The 21,561-nt window shown below is 45.3% G+C and overlaps 1 protein-coding gene across 1 annotated transcript in view; it reads right to left on the minus strand.

Moving 5' to 3' along the window:
* The window catches only part of TG (thyroglobulin), a 274,315-nt gene that overhangs the window by 110,340 nt on the left and 142,414 nt on the right, over positions 1-21,561 (minus strand). Inside the window, 5 exon segments of the mRNA XM_017875139.1 lie at positions 6,082-6,241; positions 8,545-8,638; positions 10,220-10,439; positions 14,484-14,648; positions 16,133-16,267. Of these exon segments, the coding sequence (XP_017730628.1) occupies positions 6,082-6,241; positions 8,545-8,638; positions 10,220-10,439; positions 14,484-14,648; positions 16,133-16,267 (774 nt within the window).

A 21,561-nucleotide genomic window follows, 5' to 3' on the forward strand; every position in this document is an offset into this window, starting at 1 on the left:
GCCTCAGAGACAAACGCAGAAGGCAATTACCAAACAATTACAGTCCAATATGTCTGGTCCAATCTTTTCCTTTACTGGTGAAAAAAACGAAACTTTAGAGGGAATGAGCTTGTTTAGATGGAAGAAGTGAATCTGAGATGAAGTTGGGACTTAAATCCTAATTCACAATCAGAATTCTGTCCTAACATTCAACCCAATTCAATAAATGTTTGTTGAAAAATCCATGATGTGCATTAAAAAGTTTCAGTGCTTTATTTCTGAAATTTCTCTATTCAAAAAGACTTTATACCTCCCTCATTCCTACTGCATCAAGTGCAAACTTCTTCCTGGCTTTCCTTAGTCTGGGTCCCCATCACTGCCCAGGGGCCGCCCCCTCTGCTGCAGTCTGTGTGCCTCAGCCCCAGTTCTCCTCCTGAGGTCCCACCTCACTCAGTCATGCCACAGGCACACTCTGTGCCCCATCTGATGTGCTTCGAGGCTCAGGCCCAGGGGCAAGACACCAGAGGACTGGTCTCAGCTGCCCATAGGGAGAACTGACCGGAATGGAAGCCCTCCTGGCCTGTGCTAACACTATTCTCCATCTGCTGCCACCTGCCCTGATCTGCCCCATACCTCCTGGCTCCTACTCCTTTGCTCAGAGCACCCAGCAAGCATTCACTTGCTCCCTCATTGTTGAATTAGCTCTTGTTTGCTCATTCGATCTCTTCAACGATCTGACGGAAGCCCCTTAGCACCATTCTATGCTTGCCCTAGTCTTGCCAGAGAACATCAACAAGAGGCAGTGTAGTGTAGTGGCCATGAAGCCAGGCCAGCTGGCTGCAGTCCCAGCTCCACCATGTACAGCCTTGAGGGGCCCTGGACAAGGTAATGTTTGGGTGCTTTGATTTTCTCCATCTGTAAAATGGGGATGATAATAGCACTTCCTCATAAGGTTGAGTAAATTAGTTAATACTTGTAAGGGGAACAGAACAGTGCTTGTCATAAAGCACCATAGAAGACTAATTTCTAATAAAATACAACAAGTTTAGGTTCTAACATGTTGCTGATGCTCTTAGCAGTGTGTCCTTGTTGCCAGCCTGCCTGTGAGGGGGCACCTGCTGAGGGAGCATTCTGAGCCTGTTTTGGGTAGAGAGGACAGCAGACCTGCTCAGTAGGCCTCCGTGTGCCCCAGAGACGATGAGGTCATGGCGTGTGTGGTTACCGTTGGCAGCCGGACCTTCTGTCTGGTGTTTTGGCTAAAGCACATTTCCTCTGCTCTCACATCCTGCAGAGCCCACAGGCCCCTTGTCCAGCCTCTCCTCCTGTGTCCCAGACGCCACCGCCCCAGTTCCCTTCACTGCATTGCTTTGCCAGACAGAGAGGAACAATGACTTGGTGCCAGATGCCCCCTAGAGTCTGTCCTGCTGCAGGGTCCAGTCTTGGGGAAATGGCCTCCCTTCACCCAGCAACTGCTTCCTTTCTAACTGCTCACATCCATAGGAACCAAGACTCCCTTTAAACACTGGGCTGGGTTTGCCTTTTTTCATCAGAGAGCATGCGTTTGTCTAGTGGGCCTCAGGACTGGCACAAGCTTCTGCTTTCATTTTCCTCTGGTCTCTTTCACAAAGTACCTCTGGAGCCTGGGGCTTTCAGGGACTGTTTTCACTCTGGGATACAGCAACAGATGCTGCACACGTTTATCAAATGAGATGATACTCGTGAGGGGTTGCTCAGCCTGGCTCTGTGAGTGTCAGGGCTGCCTCTGCTGAGATCAGGAGGCAGTTCTGTGCCAGCCACTGGCCAGATACTGGGTCAGGAAATGATAAAAACAGCCCTCCCTTGGAAGAGCCCCTGTCTAGGGAAGAAGTGGGGAATGAACATGGGTGAGTCCTGGTGCTTGTCCTCACACACTTCATCTCATGTGAGACGCCCTGCAAGGCTTAGCATCTTCCACTCACAGACAGGCAGCCTGCACTGGGATGGGGAAGGAAGGAGCTGCTCAGAGTTTTGGCCCCATGGAGCCACAGAGCAGCTCTCAGACCCCATCCCACTCAGATGCAAAGCCACATTCCCTGCGGAATCCTAGGCTGAGGCTGACATGTAAAGTAACCAACTCTTTCTAAACCTATCTTCTGAACTGCAATTTTCCATGACTTAAACTGGAAAAATAGAGAGATGAAGAGATGTAGCACAGGAAAGTTGGAGAGCAACAAAATGATCCTGTTGGAACTTGTAACAGTGGATCCAGGACATCGGGCAGTCCACAAATCCTAGAGAGCATCCAACACACAGGACGAACCCCAAGGTAAACTGTGGACTTGAGTAAATCATAACGCACCACCTTCAGCTCATCAAGTATAACACATGTGCCCAATCAAAGCATCTTATGAATAGTAGGGGAAGAAGGAGGGAGAGAAGGGAGTGTATGGGAACTCTCTGTCATTTCTGCTCAATTTTCTATAAACTTAAAATAGCTCTAAATAATAAAATCTATTATTTAAAAAATATGAAAGAGGGAATGGTTGCACTAGTGTCACAGGCTTACTGGGGGATTAACTGGGATGAAGGACTGGCCCCTTTGGGCTTCAGGAGGTGAGCACCTGCTTCCTGTTGGCCTCTGCAGGGTCAGGCTCAGTCCCGTCTCTGAGCTCGCCTGAGGCAGGCGGGAGACGGCTTCTCCATAGCAGGAAGCCTGAATCTGCATCACGGCTCTGCTGCTGCTGCTCCGCCCTGCCCCTATCTCTGTGCCTCAGTTTCCTGATTTGATGAGGATGTGAACATCTTTGCTCCCCTCTCAGAGCCGAAGAGCAGGGAGGCGCAATGTGAGAGATTGGGAAGCTTGGGAACATGGGACACACGAGGCAGACTAGGAAGGAAGGCAAAGAAAATGGCCTGTGTCTCGCTAGTAGAATAATTTATAATCCTGTGGGTATATACACAGTAATGGGATTGCTGGGTCAAATGGTATTTCTGGTTCTAGATTTTTGAGGAATCACCAAATCACTCTCTGATAAAGACACATGCACACGTATGTTTATTGCAGCACTATTACAATAGCAAAGACTTGGAACCAACCCAAACACCCATCACTCATAGATTGGATAAAGAAAATGTGGCACATATACACCATGGAATACTATGCAGCCATAAAAAAGAATGAGATCATGTCCTTTGCAGGGACATAGATGAAGATGGAAGCCATCATTCTCAGCAAACTAACACAGGAACAGAAAACCAAACACCACATGTTCTCATTCATAAGTGGGAGTTGAACAATGAGAACATACAGAAACAGGGAGGGGAAACAACACACACCCGGGCCTGTTGAGGGGTGGGGTCAAGGGGAAGGAGAGCATCNCTCTCTGATAAAGACACATGCACACGTATGTTTATTGCAGCACTATTACAATAGCAAAGACTTGGAACCAACCCAAACACCCATCACTCATAGATTGGATAAAGAAAATGTGGCACATATACACCATGGAATACTATGCAGCCATAAAAAAGAATGAGATCATGTCCTTTGCAGGGACATAGATGAAGATGGAAGCCATCATTCTCAGCAAACTAACACAGGAACAGAAAACCAAACACCACATGTTCTCATTCATAAGTGGGAGTTGAACAATGAGAACATACAGAAACAGGGAGGGGAAACAACACACACCCGGGCCTGTTGAGGGGTGGGGGTCAAGGGGAAGGAGAGCATCAGGACAAATACCTAATGCATGTGGGGCTTAAAACCTAGATGACAGGTTAATAGGTGCAGCAAACCACCATGGCACATGTATACCTATGCAACAAACCTGCATGTTCTGCACATGTATCCCAGAACTTAAAGTAAAATTTAAGAAAAAAGAAGAAAGAAAGAAAGAAAGAAAGAAAGAAAGAAAGAAAGAAAGAAAGAAAGAAAGAAAGAAAGAAAGAAAGAGAGAAAGAAAATGGCCTGTGGCTAAATGAATGCGAAAGACAGACCCTGTTCAGCACAGCTGAAGAACAGGGAAGCAAAAGGGCATGTCCAGCCGTCTGAGGGAGGCCCTGAACTACAGTATTTCTTCCTGTTCCACCACCAGAGTCTAAGGCACAGGATGCCACTTGTGACTGTGGCGATAATGTTTCTCAGCCTCACTGAGCTCCGCTGACCCATCTGTGAAATGGCCGCTCCCTGCTGGCCTCAGAGATCTCCTGTGAGAAGTAGATGAGGTAATCCAGGAGAAATATCTGGTGAAGACAGACACACTCCATAAGTGTAACTTTCCTTCTCTCTTGCTGATGGTTTTTCCCTTGAGCAAAATGAACAGGCAGGCTTGGTGCACATCAGGAATGAGTGGGGCTGGGTGTTCTGGAAGCTTCCGTTGCCTCCCCAAAGGCTGCCCCTGCCGGCAGCCAAAATGAGTTTGCTTCTCCAGAAGCACATGAATTCTCAACAAGATTACACTCTGTGAAATCATAATCCCCCGCCCACTGAGGGACAGATGACATATGGAAACTCTTTTCTGTCTAGAAATGCTCTAAGACAACAAGACAGCCATGTCTGAAAAAAGCTCCCCAGGCCCAAGCTCCTTGGGGCGAGTCATGATGTCACCGCCTCTAGAGGAAGGGGCTACCAATTGCATAAATTATGGTCAGTCTTGTGTTCACACAGAGGAAGGCAAACCCAGGCAAAGAGATTTCCCTCTTCAAAGAGGAAAATAAATTCATGTGTGAATAATTCTTTAAGCACTCTCCAAAGAGCTTCCATAAAACTCCAGTCACCGTATTCACTTCTCACCACCACATATACGTGAAAGAGGATGGGGATAATTCTCCTCTTTTTACCACCAAGAAAACTGGGATTTAGAAAGGCCAAATGAGGGACCCAGGGTCTCTCAGAGCCAGGAAAGGGGAAACTCTGTCTGTCCTTGGATTCCCAGTCGACCCTGCTCCCCATCAAAAAAATCCAAAATCTGTTTCTCATTCTCGTCTACATCGACATCTGGTTGCATTTGCCTTAACTCGTTGCCCATTTCATACGTCTAGAATCTTCTTAGCAGCACCCAAGGCCTCACGCCATGTGGTCATCCAGGCTTCTGCTCATGCTGGACGCCGACTCCACACATTCACACACATTCTAGTCCATCTGGTCATTCTGACCACTCTATCTGCCATTCGCCCACCCATACTTAGCATGTAGGACATCTCAGATCTTAAATGAGACCCTTGGGAAACAGAGATGAAGCAGTCACTATCCTCGAAGATGTGCAAAACTCAAGTCTCTGAAAACCTTTTACATGTATTACCTCATTTAAGCCTCGTCGTAACTTTAGAAGTCAGGTAAAATTATCCCCATTTTACCGAGAACAAGACTGAGACTGGGTGAAAGGAAAGGTTTTGTCCGAGGGTCCACAGCCAGAGGTGGCCCTGGGCTCTTCAGATTCCAAGGCCAGTGAGTCTGCCCCAACCACTGCAGCTGACACATTCCCTGCTGCAGGTAGTAGCTGGAGGAAAAGACATGGATGGAGGATGTTTGGGTTGGTCCAGGGCCCACTTCAACCCTAGTAGTCAGTGGGAAAGATGGAGGTCATAGACGGGGTGATCAATAGGTTTGTGATAGGGGACAGTCCATTGGTCACAAGTGAGGCCAGTATTAAAAGGAGGTGAGAATCTCCTTATTGATACAGCCCTGATTCCAAATCAGATGGCTTCCCTGTGGGCAGAAGAGCTATATAACTCATCCCCTAGGGTTGCTCAGGGCAAGTGAATTCCTGGCCCTGCTGTTCCCTGACTGTATAATTTTAAGCCAGTTTCTAATCTTCTTGGGCCTCAATTTCCTCTTCAAACTACACACTCACACATATGCACACATCGCAAGCTAAGACCTGTAATGGACTTGGAGCAGCGCAGCTGAGACATGTAGTAAGTTATCAATAAATGGCAACTGTTATCCTTGTCTATGGGTGTCAGTATCCCTGGACGGTCTCCCAAATGTGCTAAAATTTCCACTGTGTGCCTAGCTTGGCTGGAGGAGGAGCAGGGGCAGTGAGGGGATGGGTCTTGGCGAAAAAGGGGCTGAGCCTTGGCTCAGGGGGTCAGCAGCTCCCACCAGAGGCAGCAACTCACCAGAACTCAGGAAGCCAAAGACACCCACTCGGTAGCCGGCAGTGACCACGATGAGGTTCCCAACAGCAGCCAGGAAGGAGCCGTCGATAGCCGGCCATCCTTCACTCCCCTCCCTGTCCATGGTGTTGTGGAAGAACACCAGCACGGATGCATTTGGGGCCTGTGGGAATTGGAGAAACATGAGGCTAGAGCATGGAGAAGGCACCTTTCCCATGCTTGGAGCCTGATTCTTGGTTGACACAGGACTCCTCTGGCCAACTCTGTGGCATACTTAGCCCCATGCAGTGGACAGAGTTGTGTCCCTCCAAATTTATACATTGAAGTCCTAACCCCCAAGACCTCAGCAGTTGACTGTATTTGGAGATAGTGCCTAATGTGGTAATTAAGGTAAAATGAAGTCATATTTGTGAATCCTAATCCAACAGGACCAGTGTCCTCATAAGAAGAGGGGGGATCAGGACACAGGTACAGAGGGTAGGCCACAAAAAGACACAAGGAAGAGAAGAGGAACATCTACAAGCCAAGGAGAGGAGCCTCTGAAGGAACCAATCCTGCAACACCCTGATTTTGGACTTCTGTCTCTAGAATTTTGAGAAAAATCTCTCTGTTGTTTAAGTCACGCAGCTTGCAGTGCTTTGTTATGGCAGCCTGAGTAAACTACTGAACCCCATTCATAGAGAAGGAAACTGAAGGTCACAAAAGGTGAGGACACTTCTCCCACATTGCAGAGTGAGCAAGTGTCAGGGATGGCAGCTCCCTGCAGACCTGGAGCCCATCTCATGGTACCACACAGTCTTCCAGCTCCCAGTTCTGGCCCATGGCTTATTCTAAAAAAGCATTCTGGGTCCTTGGCATCCCTTGGATGCTCTGTGACTAGACCCATCTTGGTAACACAGAGTTAGTTTAGTATGCACTTACTAAGAGCCAGGCACTGTGCCGGGTGTTTACAATGAGGCCTCAAACAGTTCTGTGAAGTTAGCAGATTCTTATTATCCACGTTTTACAGATGAAGAGGCAGAGGCTTAGACATGTTAAATGATTTGCCTGAGATCACACAGCTAGGAGTTAGCAGAGCTGAGGGTTTGGAAGTAGGCTGACCCTATTATATTAGAATCGTGTGTCGGAGCTGGGGATCTGAGGCCCCACTTCAGGCCATGGGATATGCAGGCACCTGGTAACTCATGCTCCATCCAAGGTCCTGTGTCCTTGTGTCATCACCACTCCATGTATGATGGTCTCAGACAGACACAGATGTTTCTACACAGAGGTCCCCTCACAAGAGCAAACACTGCCTGAGGACCTGCCCCCATAAGTGCTGTGGTAAAGGCTCTTGCCTAGAGTGTATCATTTGATCTTCCACCCAAGGAGGTAGAATCTGTGGTGAACATAAGCACCCCACTCTACAGCTGTGAAAGCAGAGGTGCAGAGCAGTGGAGTCACTCATTGAAACGCCTTACAGAGAGGAAGGGGCTGACCTGGAGTCTCTTCTTCTGTGACATTCCAGCTCAGATGTCACCACTTGATGGTTGTGGATTCTTCAAATATGAGGTCTTTTTAAATGCCACAGAGAAAGACCAGCTTGAGTGGTCTTGAGTTCATTTGTCCTGTTCTGTGGGACAGATCAGTGAAGGGGCCCTGTACCCCCTCCTAAAAGTTCCCTGACTCATCTTTATTGGGTAGCTTACCAACAAGGGAAAAGGCCGTTTGGCTTGTGGCTGCGAGGCAAGGGCAAGGCACAGAAGGAAGGGGCAGTCCTCAGCTCCTGCCTCAATGACAGCCACAAGAAGTGTCCAGGAGGCTGGCCCCTCCTGTGCCGGGCCTGTCACCTGGAGACCAAGTACTGCCCATCTGGACTGAGGCATCACTGTTCCTCCCTCAAGGTCAGGATGGGACCCAGACAGCCCAAGGCAGAAAAAGCCAAACTCTCTGTTACTGGGAAATGCCCTAAGGAGAAAGAGCATTGGCTTTGGAACACGGCGACAGGGATGAGCCTCCACTCTGCCCAACTGAATATGCTTACATGACTCACTTAGCCTCTCTTAGCCCCAGGTCTGCACCTTTAAGATAAGGGTAAATATATCATTCTACATTTTTCTGTCGATCAGTTGATTGATTGATCGATCTATTAATCTATCTATCCTCCTAGAGTGGATGTGAAGACCAATAAAATCACAGATATAAAAGTGCACTTTAAACTGCAAACAACTTCCACAGTCTTCTTCCTGACACTATGAAAAAAACACACACTCATGGTCACCACTCACTAGTTCTAGCCACGAGCTCTGAGGACCAACTGACCAAGTCCATACATCACTCACTAGCTGAGTGGCCTTAGGCAAATCACCTAACCTCAGCTCAGCAGGCCACAGAGGAGGAGACTGGACTCTGCTGGCCACAGTGGGGACATTGGATTTCTAATGGGACAGTCTTCAGGGCAACCATAGCAAGTGCTTCTGAACTCACCACATTCTGAGGGATGAACACATTGAGATACAAACAGTCTTCACTGACTCCAGGAGACGTGGATGTTTGGGTGCCTGGCTGCCAGCAGCTGGCCCTGCAGATACAGACTGGGTGACTTCCAAGACATGTTCCATCACCACCCCTCCCCACCTGCCACCATGGTCAGAGCCCACTACCCCATTCCAAAGCCTGGCATCCCACCAGCTCTGCAGAAATTAGGCAGCTTCAGGAAATGTGAGTGGCAGTGAATGGAAGGAATGGCAGAGTGCCCACCACTCTCTGGCCACTGGCCTGTGGAAGAACATTCCCCAGAGACAATGCATCAATTTAGAGAAGGCTGCTGATGCAACAGCTTGAGATAGAGAAGAAGACGATGAAAACCACTCAGGACCTTGGCCCTTCTTTGCTCCAAGGGTGCAGACTCTCTTCTGGAGGTGGTGACCTACCTGCTTTCTACACCAGTACAGAGTCCTGCAGTGCCAGTTTGAGCATCTCCCAGTATAAGAGCTGAGACTACAGCTGTGATTATGTCTAATGGCAGCACAATGGTCATCTACCCAATGAGTGACTTGGCTCATCACCCAATCCTCACTAGCCCTGGACTACAATGACCCAAGCTCTCAACTACTCTCCACTCAAAACCTATGTGACTGTATCACTTCATCTGTCAAATGGGTACATCCTAACATGGTAAGGCATTTTAATTCATGCATATTTGTTATTTTTCTTTAACAGCACTGGAGCAGATGGAAATCCATGCCTTTCCACTCCCACAGCCACCATCCTAGCTGAAGTCCTTATCATCCTTTTCCTGGAGTACTTCAAGAGCCTCCTAGCTCATCACTCTATCTGGTAATGGGCCCATGGACCTTCTCAGCAGCCAGCCATGGTGGTAGGGGGTATGGAGAGTGCAGCTGCCTGAGGATAGAGCCATGGGGTGCCTGTTGGGAAGGAGATTCAGGTGGGAAGGAGAAGAGCAGCAGTAATAAGTGCTGTTTTCACAGGTACTCTGAGTATGCTTTAATTAGAAAAAAATCACAATATTGTTCTTCAATATGCTTGCTATTTAAAGTGATATACACATGGAAAAGAGGAAAACGAAATTTTCGATAGGAAAGAAGATAGGACATGAGTGCTTTAAAAAAAACTTGCAATTTTGTTCCTAGTGGGAAAATTTTCATTAGCTCATTTACTTTTCCTTCAATGCTGTGTCTCCCAGCTTCATTAAGATCAGATGTGGCCAGGAAGCAGAGCTTGGCCACTGCAATACCCATGCAAGTGATGTGTGAACCCTACTTCCAAGCTTATTCCATGGGAACTTCTCCTGTCAATTCTTTCACAGCCTCTCTTCCTGGATCAATATCTGGGGGACCTTGGAAGATTCATGCTGAAGAAGTCAGAGCCTCCATCAGCCTGGGTCCCTGAATCACTGTATGGAGCAGAGCATACAGGCGCCTCCATCACCAGATGGGCTTTACATGAGCAAAACAGTGTTAAGCCACTGATACTAGGAGTTTATCTGTCACAGCACTTAATGATACCTTAGCTAATATATTCCATCCTCCATACATTGCTTTATCCACAACGCACTGCTCTGCTACTGAGTCCCATTTAGATAGATTAGAATGGAGATTTCTCTGAGTATTTACCAAGATGTGCTCCACTCAACCCATACCTTGGCTTGCTGGCATCCCAGGAGCCTGTCCAGTTCAAGGGCTCTGGTGCCTGGAAGCGCCTCTCTGCCAGGGGCGGGGCAGCATATGGAACTCCAAGGAACTGGTCCACTTGCTTCCATGAGGTGCCCACCTGAATGGCCTGGGACCTGCCCAGCAGGCGGCCATGGGTGACAATGGGCACAGAAGGTACAGATGCCTCATAGCTGAGCAGAGAGATTCCTGTTGGGAAAGAGAAAGGGGTGAGGAAGGGGAGAGGCCTCAGTGAGTGCTCTCTCCACTGGCATTCTGAATGTGTTTTCAGCAAAAGAAAAATCACTGCTTTTTGTACCTTGAAAATGTCAGTCATTTATTCAGACCCCTACAGGTTAAATCTAGTCAGGTTTTCAATGTAAACAAACAAACAAAAAATTGGCAAAGACAGCTGATCTTTATTAGGTACCGAAATGCACAGTATGCAGTGCTAATCCCTTCTATACATGGGTTCAGGCCCAGGACCCCTTACCAGCACCCTGGGGCCTTTTGAAAGAACAGAGAAGCAAACAGCCCCCAATCCCCTAGGGAGGCCTGGAGTGCGGCCCCACCTTTAAACACAGCCATCATTTCTGTGGTGAGATGTGTGGGTTACTCATCCTGAGAGAGATGAGTAAAGAATAGAATTTCTTTAGCCACCCCATGTCAGATTTTGCCGCCAAATGAGTTAGCTGCAGACTTACCAAAAAAAAAAAAATACTTTTAAGACTTTTGGATTTCAAAATTGCAGTGTAGGGGTCGCAGGCCCACATTTACATTTCATTAGTGAGGGAATAGATGTAGAGGTGGAGGCCTAGGGCCTGCTAGGATCACAGACGATAGAGAGTGATGTAGGATTCAAAGCCACACCTTTCTCAACCCCGGCTCTGACCACACCCCATGTGCAAAAGGTTGGGACCAGTTCAGAGCTTTGCTTCTCTCTGCGTCACGGGTGCCCTGGGTGCCCCAGCTTGCGAGGCCATCCCGCCCATTTTTTCATGTCCAAATCCCTCCTTGCCCACAAGGCCAACACTGGTGCCACCTGCCATGCCTCCCACCCCGCTCCGTGCAACACTAATCGCCAGCGACATTCATCGGTTTCTCCGTAGCCCTATCTTGTTTCCTCGATGACATTTTCTTTCATTCATTGATTGATCCGGTAAACTTTTGTTGGGCCCAGGCTCAGTGCCAAGTACTGTTTTCAGGAACTTAAGACAGGCCTGTCTGATGCCACACAGGACTCAAAGCCCTGCACAAAGGAAGCAGTGAACACTCATGGAGAGATACTTCAAGTGTGTGTGAGAAGTCTCTTATTTCTGACACGTAGATTTGGTCTGCTCAACTCCACTCTCAGCTGATTGAAAGGCAAAACCTTTTTGCTTTCTCTGCAGCTCCTTCTATAAAAGTATGTATCTATTGCAGTGGTGACTAAACAAGACAGTGCAGAGAGGAGGCAGACAGACCTGCAGACAGACCAAGAGGCGGACAGGCAGACAGAAGTCCATCTACTCTGCAGGAGCTTTGTATCATATAGAGATTCTTAACTGAAAGTAATTTTGCCCACAGGGGACATTTGACCACATCTGGAGACATTTTTGGCTGTCACAGGGGTCAGGGAGAGATGCCACTGACATCCGGTGGGAGAGGCCAGGGCTGTTGTTACACATCCTACAGTAGGCAGGACAACCACTGCTCCCACACATATACAACAAAGAATGCTCCAGCCCCAAATGTCAGTGGGTTCTGAGGTTGAGAAGCCTGGGTATCATGTCTGTCCTTGATTTGCAGGTCACTGAGTGTCACCATGGTGAATTGGTTAAGGAGTCAAGCAGATCTGGGTTTTATGCTTATGGAACAGCTAGTTACTGGAAAAACTTTACAGTCTTTCTGCCTATGAAATGGGAACAATAGTGTCTCCTACAATACAACAATGTCAGGAATAAATAATAATACCTGTAATGTTCCAAGCCCAGTGCCTGAAAAATGACAGAAATCCAACACACAAGTAAATGAATGAATGAATGAGTGGAAGGAAAAAAGGAAGGAATTGGTGGGGGTGGGGTGACACAGGGAGAGAAAAAAAGAGAAAGAAGAAAAATAGAGCAAATGAAGCCTTCTCTGTTGCAGAAACATTGGAATATGAGTTAGAACTCAAAATGGAAACTTGGGCTGGAAAGAAACAGTTGCTGTTTTTTAATCTGACTTTAATCACAAATCAAGGCTGATGTTACCCCCACAGTCCCTCCTCGCAAAACTTCCTGTCACAATCATAAATCAAGGGGTATTGGGCAAGCACTCAGGCTGCTGAAGTGCTGGAACCTCATTCTACTATGCAGCAAACAGCCACATTTTATGTACGTGGCATCATCCAAAGGCGGGAGCAAAGCCAGAACAAATATAAAGGCTGAAGAATTTCGGGGGAATACAGTCCTGCTTTCCCATGGCAGTGGTATTCAGTCTTCCCTTCAGAGACTGCCCAGTGAATCTCCAACTTAATGAGATCAAACATGGGGAACATGTTAGATGTGAGGTTATCTCTTTCAAATTCTTTAGCAGAAATGATAGATTCTTTCTAGAATACCCACAGAGGCCGTGTGACTACCTGGGTTAAGAAAATTATCAGTGGCCATGTATATCAGCTGTAAACAAATAATGTCTGCGTGAAAGTTGAGACACCTGTAGATGTGTATGTGCACACATATTCTTTTGGAAGTGAGCATTTCCTATTGAGTTTTAGTCATGCTGAAGTAATACAGAAGCAGTCTAATTTGTGTTTTACAGAACTCAAACCTCAATTTAAGTCATTTTTCAGCAGAACTACCACACAGATTGGTTACACTGTTGTGAAATATACTGTTAAAATCTATAATCTCAGCACTTTGGGAGGCCAAGACGGTTGGATCCCTTGAAGCCAGGAGTTCAAGACCAGCCTGGCCAGCATGGCAAAACCCTATCTCTATTAAAAATACAAAAATTAGCTGGGCATTGTGGCATGCATCTGTATTCCCAGCAAGGCATGAGAATTGCTTGAACCCGGGAGGCAGAGGTTGCAGTGACCTGAGATTGTGCAACTGCACTCCAGCCTGAGTGACAGAGTGAGACTCTGTCTCAGAAAAAAAATCTACATAGCTTGACTAAATAATATAAATGTCCAGATAAAGAGAGGAAAGACTTGCGATTGAAGGCCTGACAGCTCATCACATAGCAATCAAGGCATTCTCAGGTCTGGAAGACACTCTTGTGGTCTGAGGGCTGAGGTTGAAGAGGGGGCAGAAGAAGAAGATATCTCTGGCATCAAGACAGAACCAAAGGACTGTCAATGCTCTAGGACAGCATGGGGCCAAATCTGCTGCTACTTGGTTTTGTAAATAAAGTTTTATTGGAACACAGTCACATCTACTGGCTTACATGTTGTTTATTGCTGCTCTTATGCTACAATAGCAGCTGATTAGTGTTAACAGAAAAGTATGGTTGTAGAACCTTGCTCTAGAAGACAAGATGGCAGATGTAGCTAACAACTTAGCAGTCATTAATTTCATTCAATAAACATGTCTAGTTGGGGAGGGGCTTCCCCTAGATGCCCAGTCCCTGTTTCCTGTTCTGCAACTCTTAGCAGTCTTACTTAGTGATGGATCGATGGCTGCTCCCTCTTGCCTTGCCTGGAGCCCCAGAACCAACACAGTATCTGACATGTGTTTTAAAACTAAACTCAGCTGGAACAGCTTCTCTCTCCAAAGTGTTTATGATGCGATAGTTAGGCTGCAAGGCTTTGTGGGAGAGTATTGCATGTTGAGATAGGTGATCTGGCTCCAAGTTCCAGCTCCATCATCACTAGCTGTGTGAAATCACAGAGTTAACTTAAATTCTCTGAGCTACAGCCTTCTGATTTCTAAGACAGAGATAAAGCCCTTATCCTGCCACCACACAGGAGTGGTGTGAGGACCAAATGAGATAAGGCCGGTGAAAGAACTCTAAACTATAAAACCATAATAAAAAGTGGGCTCTTTAATTATTTTACTAAGAAACTCCTCAAAACCAAGATGGCTCTATAACTCAAAGGAATAAATGAATAAAAGTGATACGGAAGTAGGAATTTTTTCTACCTTCCTTCAGTCTACCTCACGTGAGTGCCACCTAGCCCAGAACTTTGACCAACAAAAGCCACTGTCCTCCAATTCACCATGTGTTTAAATAGTCCCTTCCAGCCAGACCCCGTTTCCCAGGATGGCTGCAAAGGCATAGGCTTGGGCTTACCTGGCTTCCGGTAGATGTGGGTGGCCTCTTCACGAAGCAGAAGTCGGCAGTTCTGGCCCTGCAGACTATATGTGCAGCTTTGAGTATCAGCATAGAACATACATCTCACAGCCCCAGGTTGGGTCTGCAGAGTGGTGATGAGACAGTCCTCATGTTGGGAACATTCTGCAGAGAAGAGGGAGAAGAGTGATGCTTGGGCCTCAGAGATGTTACTTCACTCATGCATCCATCCAGTCATCCATCCAACCATCCACTCATCCACCCTTCCATCCATACATCCTACTATCCAATCATGCATCCATGAATCCATCCATCTATCCAACCATTCATCCATCCACCCACTCACTCATCTACTCTTCCATCCATCTATCCTTTCATCCAATCATGCATCCATGAATCTGTGAATCCATTAATCAGTCATGCAATCACTCATTTATTTGAGCACGACAATAAATCCTAAGCACTGTACCAGGGGATGGAAATAAAATGGTAGCAAGGGGAAACCCAACCCTCTGATCAATCTACTTTCCATGCAGCATTAAGGTCTTTTTTGTTTATTTGATTTATAAATGTGCTCTTGTTATTTCCCTGCTTAATATATCTCCATGGCTCCTCATGGGCTTAAGGACTATCTCAAACAAGGGTCTCCATACTCCAGGCTTTATCTTCAGCCCTGTCTTCTTCTTCTGTCCTTCAATGCCTCCTCAGCTGGCACCATACCGACTGTTCAACCAGGGACCATGCCCTTTCCCATGCATGTTAAGTTCTGCACTAGACAATTTAAACTATATGACATTCAGTCCTAAGAACAGTTCTGAAAAAGTGCTGTTTCATTTGATTGGTCAGGTTGTTGACAGCCTAACAGCCCTATTTATACCTCAATTTCTGTGAATGGTACCACCCAGACATGTGCAGTGCATAACCTGCATATCTGTACATAGTGGTCCAATCTGCAAGATATCCATAGCTTTGTGAATATTATTATCCAATCTTGCAGAGAAGGAGATTCATGGAATTCATAGAACCTCAGAGGGGGTTAGAATCTTGGCAAGGGTATAAATGTTATCTGATGTCTGCCTCTTTCAGAAGCTAAAATTCTTTGTAGAACATTCCCAACAAGTGGTTACCTAGCTTTTGTTTAAATACCAACAATGACCAAAAACTCTCTAAAGGAATTATGCATCTGTGGGCAACTTTGCCTATTAAAAAGTTATTCAACTGCATTGAAAAATGTCTCCTAAAATTTGAGTTTTACCAATACAGTAGCTCTTAGCTGTATCCCACTGGCCAGACAAGTGTACTTCCTCCTCACCACAACAGCCTACCTGCTATCTGGGGTCAGCTGCCACAGCTGCCATGCATGTGCATCTTTTCTGCCTCAGACTAACCCACTAGATCCTTCTTCTGATCTTCCTCTGACCTGGGTTTATGTCCCTTCTCTTCTGGCTGGCATATTCCCTTGGACACCTTGGCTGGCCTGTGGAGTAATGAGGAGATTTCACCCAGGTCTTCTTCCCCAGGTTAATCCCTTAATTCCAAGCATCCCAGGTTATCGTGGTGTCTCGTGTGTTTTTCTAAGGTGAGGATCTTGAGCAGCACTTGTGTGAGGTTTTGTCCTACCCTACCTGGGGATTGGAAACTCCCCTTACCTGACAAACAGAGGTCTCGGACAGCAGAGAAACTGCTGGTGGCAGCAGTGCTGACATGGGCAACATCAAAGTGCCTAATGGATGGATCAACAACCACTGAAGAGAGGGCCAGGGACTGCCACGAGTCCAGAGAGACTAGGAGAGAAGGCAAGCGACAGTTACATGCAGTTGCCACCTGGTGAGTAATAAAGATAGCCGTGTATTACCCAATATCCCCAAAAGCAGCCTCAGGGCCACCCTCCTCATGGTCTCCATTCCTGTGCAATCCTATAGCTTGATCCGTCTTTCCATTCGACAAGTGTTCATTACATTATTTATGAGCCAAACTCTGTGCTCAAGCCTAGGAATACAAAGGTTGAAAACAGAACGAAGCAAACAGAAAGCATGGCTGTTTCTATTAAGCAGCTCATAGTAGAATAGGAGAGAAGTTGAGAAGAAAAGAAAAACATTATGATATAATTGTTACAAAGCAACAGTTAGAATAATACAAGGTAATAACGATATTAACAGACATACCAGGTTAATCACGTGGTACTATGTTCAGGTCTTTACAGACACTACATCAGTTGCTATCAGTTGCTTTCTGTAGGGAACACTGTGGGGTGCCATCCAGACCCCCTGCAGGACTGAGACCCCACCGCAGGACCAAGGCTCTCATTTCCCCAACTGTTGTTAAGCTGATGACTGGTAGCTCCCAACTGAGTCTCTCTCCAGGAATTGCCTTTGATCTAAGATAACTGCCTCCCCTTCCCCAGAGATAGCCTGCATCCCAACACCGTCCATGTGGGTAGACAAAGGTTCGGACCCCCAGCCTCAAGATGGAACAAATCTGAAGGGCCAGCCTAACTTTAGAGCTCACTGGAATATCAGTGGGGTGATCATTTGATTTGCATCAAAGTTCTTCTTCCTCTGGCCAATCCTGCCCCTCACTTCCTTCTATATCCCAAGCACACTCTGCACCAAGCTTCTTGCATGCAAATCTCCATCTGAGAGTCTGCTTCTCAGAAAACCCCAGTGAAGACATCTTCCTTTAAATATGAAGAAAATAAGACACAAGAGGCTAAAATGACCAGCTTGTGAGGGCACTGTTCCTGCTCAGTGGGACAGGATTGGAGCTGGCCTTTCTATCTAGTGAAGCTTGTGCCTTTCAACTGCTCTCCGGTGCTGCCTCCCCAGTCCTGTACATAGGACATGGCTGTCTCAGCACAGGGGAGGGAAGCACAGCTGTAGCAGCCACAGAGATGGCTTAGGCAGAGGTGACGAGGTGAACTCATCCCATCTGGTGCAAGGGCCATGCCCAGAGCCAGACTGAGTGAGGGGGATTCTGAAGAGTGGGCTTAAGTTTCCACTTAAGTTTCCACTGAGACAAAGGACTGTGAGTCTAGTCAATGGACATATCATACTTTCCACAAATAACACTGAAGAGTCTGAAAGGCTGCCTCCCAAGATAGGCTTCCATGATCATTCGGAAGCACTGATTCCAGAACACCCCTGGAGAGATGTTCAGTGGGGCATCAGTGATCATTAATAAAGAAAATCTCTCTCTCTCTCTAACATACACACACTTTCTTGCTTGCTTTTGTGTTTTCTTCTTTCCTGTTTTCTTGCTTCTTTTCCCAGAAGACCACAGTAGCGTGTCCTTTAATAAATATTTGGTACCATTTACCTTGTGTTAGCAGAACACTATGGCGATCTCGAGCATAGCATTTTGAAGGTTACAAACCATATTCACTTCATCATCATGTTTGATCCTGACAGCACCCAAATGAGGGATTGGGTAGGGGCTCTAGTGACTCTTTCACAGATGAGGAGTCAGAAACTCAGAGAAGTTATATGACATTTTTCAGAACACGGAACTGGAAAATAACTAGGCCAGAACAGAATCAGACATCTTGGCTCCAAGTCAATACTCCTTCTATCCCGTCTGAGTTTCCTACGTAGCTGAGCATCTTTTCCAGAACATGATCCCCAGGTATGAAAGGGTCTTTGCCTTTGATAACACCATGCTCTTAGCTATACAGGGAAGCTTATAATTTTTATCTTAAACCTGTCTTTGACAACCAGCACACTGGTGGAGAGTTCACTAAAATTAGACTGGTAAATACAGCAGCAAAACAATCTAGTGCCATGTTTTGGTTGCTCAAGCTGCTATAACAGAATACCATAGACTGGGTGGCTTAAACAACAAACATTTATTTCTCACAGTTTTGGAGGCTGGAAGTTTGAAAGCAGGGACCAACATGATTGGGTTCTTGGTGGGGGCCCTCTTTCTGGTTAATGGATAGCTGTCTTCTTGCTGTATCATCACATGGCAGAGAGCAGAAAGAGCAAGCGAGCCCTCTGTTGCCTCTTCTTAGAAGGTCACCGACCCCGTCATGAAGGCTCTCCACCCTGATCAGACCCAAAGGCCCCACCTTTTAACAACATCCCACTGGAGATTAGGGTTTCAACATATAAATTTGAGGAGGATGCAAGCATGCAGTCTACGACATGTCTATACATTTTACGTAAAACAAGGAAGAAAAAATAAGAGAGAGAAAAGATTTATCCAGAGAAGTTGCCAAATAATGTAACCAGTTTCACACAGGCCCGGCAAGAGGAAGGTAAACCTCCATACTCTGTCCTGGAGCAGTGGGTACCATCCTAACACTCAGGAACTGAGTCTTCCTGAACTTGAGACCTGGCTTGACTGCAAGAGATGCTGGGTTTTCATTTTCTTAAGCGTCCTCCACATGTTGCTATTTTCATGGTCAATATAAGGGGCATTTTTGCAATGGGACCAAACTGAGCTGCATATTTTTAGAGAGTGAGAACACTGCAATTTTAGAGAAGCTCTATGAAAGGGTTTTAGGGATGGACTCACCAATTATGGTCTTAAAATGGAAGCTTTGGCCACACTCCGTGTTTAGGTTGATGTCTGGGAGAAAGCACTATAATTAAAGAGTGAATTTCATCTCTGAGTGAAAGCCAGTTCATCTGTCGCCATTCCAGGGCCCAGAGCCAAGTCCTGCCATGCCCTCCACCTGCCACTGTCCCCAGGCCTGCATGAACCCCTGGATGAGCCACTGCTTCTGTGCAGAATCCAACATCTGGGAGGTCCACAAGCATCTCATGAAAATTCTGAGAACAAACTCTTTGTGTAGGCAGAATGATGATGCAGCAGGAAAGTTGGGGCTCTTGGTAGTAATTTTGTAAGAGTTTACTATTTGCTAGGAACTTGCAACACTGCTGCATTTACTATTCATGATAACCAATGAGGTGGGTACTGTCACTGTCCAAGTTTACAGACAAGGAAACAGACAGTCCAGTAATACACCCTTTTGCTTAGCCAATCGGCTTAGCCAGTGTTAGCATGGCTAATTAAGTGGTAGTGCCAGCTAGGGCTGGAGCCAGCTCTTGCAGGTACAGAACCCAGAGTTAGTACATCACAGACTTCCCCTCCAGATGAATGAGGTGGTAGCAGCTTCCAAGCTCACCCAAAGTGTCTTTTCCTAAAAAGCAGAGTCTACGGTTTATTGATTCATTTTATTTTTTTCATTTTCTATTTTAGTTCATAGATTGCAATGCTAGTGTCATTTATTTTAAAATATAATCTCTCCTTTAATTCAAAATGCATGCTTACTGCATCATAGGTACTTATCTGTAAGTGAATTTGTTTTGGTGGGTGTTTCTCCTTTTCCATAAATCTCTTTGCAGATCCTGGCTCTACCCCCATCCTGCTTAAACCATAGTCACTCTGTATTTTATCATCAAATGGTGAAAGTCTCTCCACATTATTTTGTTTTGTAAAATATCTCCTTGGATATTCATTATTTTGGATAAAATTTACCATTTCAATGTTCGAGAATACTTCGTTGGGTTGTTACTTGGAATGATCTCAAAGTTAAACACTAATTTGAGCGAAAAATTTTTAATTTGAATATTATTTAATAGCATACTTAATATCTGATGCCATTAAAAATAGAATGTGGTATTATTCCATTATATTTTCAAAATGGTTATTGTTGACATAGAGAAAAGCTATTTAGTTACGTGTTTATATTTTCTAACAGGACACCTTACTAAACTCACCATCAATAAAACTCACAGATGTGGGTGAGACAAAACTGGTTTGAGATATTCTATCCTCTTAGTGGGGTACGGGTCCCCTTTACTGACCCGGAGTGGCCACCTAGACTGCTTTGTCTAAAGATTCGACTAGAAGATTCCTAGTTCTGTGTCACAATACTTCAGGCTCCCTTGACACTACTTTCCTGTAATAAAGAAAAAAAAAAAAAAACAACTTCTAAATTAGAACATGCTTTCCAATAAAATATCGCTCATTAATATATGCCCTACGCCTTTAATTGTCTTTAATTCCATCATAAAATTATAAACTGAAGCCCTGTTTTATAGTCTAAAATTATAAAGTTCTATCCTTGTCTAAAATTATAAGTTTGAGTTCCATCCTAAAACAAATCCTGATCAGGGTAGGGTCCCAAATATAATTTAGACTTGAGTTCTCCAAAAATGAAGTTAACACTAAAACTCTACATCCACTAAAATACTCAATCTGGTCTAATTCTAGTTTTGTTTGTCTATCTGGCTATATTTTGGTCTACGTAACAATATTTGGCCCAAGAAAAATTAAAGACTTTAATGGGCACAACAAAAGCCTTGTAAAAAATCTTCAAACTAATTGATCTACATACTCAATGGAAACAAAAGGACTCCATAAACTTAAAAAAAATAATTAAAACACACAAAAAAACGTACAAAATCAACTCTTGTGTTTTCTTCCATCCCCGTCTCTCCTCCCCCTTCTCCCGGTCTTACTCCTCCTTCCAGCTCCACTCCAGTCCCATGACATTTCAGATTTAGCATACAAATAAAGTACATAATTTTAAAGGCCTAAATTAAAAAGGCTCTGTCTTTTAAACTCTGCCTGCTTTACTAAACTCTTGCAATAAAAAATAAATCATCCCAAACCAAAACAACAAAACACCAGACAGCCAACTTCCAGTCAACATTCCAGCAAATATCTCCCTGGGTGACAGGAGTTTACTTAAAAAAAAATTAACATGAAGATGGCCAAAATAAAATTCTCAAACTTTAAAACATTCCAGGTTTTCTGAGATTCCAACCAACTACAGGTTATGGCCCATTCTAATACACATTTTAAAACCACAGGCCAAATCACATTAAAAAATTCAAAACTGAAATCATGATTCAAAAAACCTACAACTAAAAAATTAACACTTTGTCTTTTAAATTATTTGCCTATCTATTTTTTCCTATTTAAGTCTACCGACTTTTCTACTAATATCAAAATAAAACTGACTATTCATAATATTAATAGGCTCTTTGTTGCGTGGTTACTTTGAAAACAGGACCAAAACTACATTCTTGTCTAGCAAATATATGCCTCCACAGGGCTATAGTTTGGGAAC

This window comes from Rhinopithecus bieti, unplaced genomic scaffold (assembly GCF_001698545.2).
Source record: "Rhinopithecus bieti isolate Rb0 unplaced genomic scaffold, ASM169854v2 scaffold_7212, whole genome shotgun sequence".
Taxonomy (NCBI): domain Eukaryota; kingdom Metazoa; phylum Chordata; class Mammalia; order Primates; family Cercopithecidae; genus Rhinopithecus; species Rhinopithecus bieti.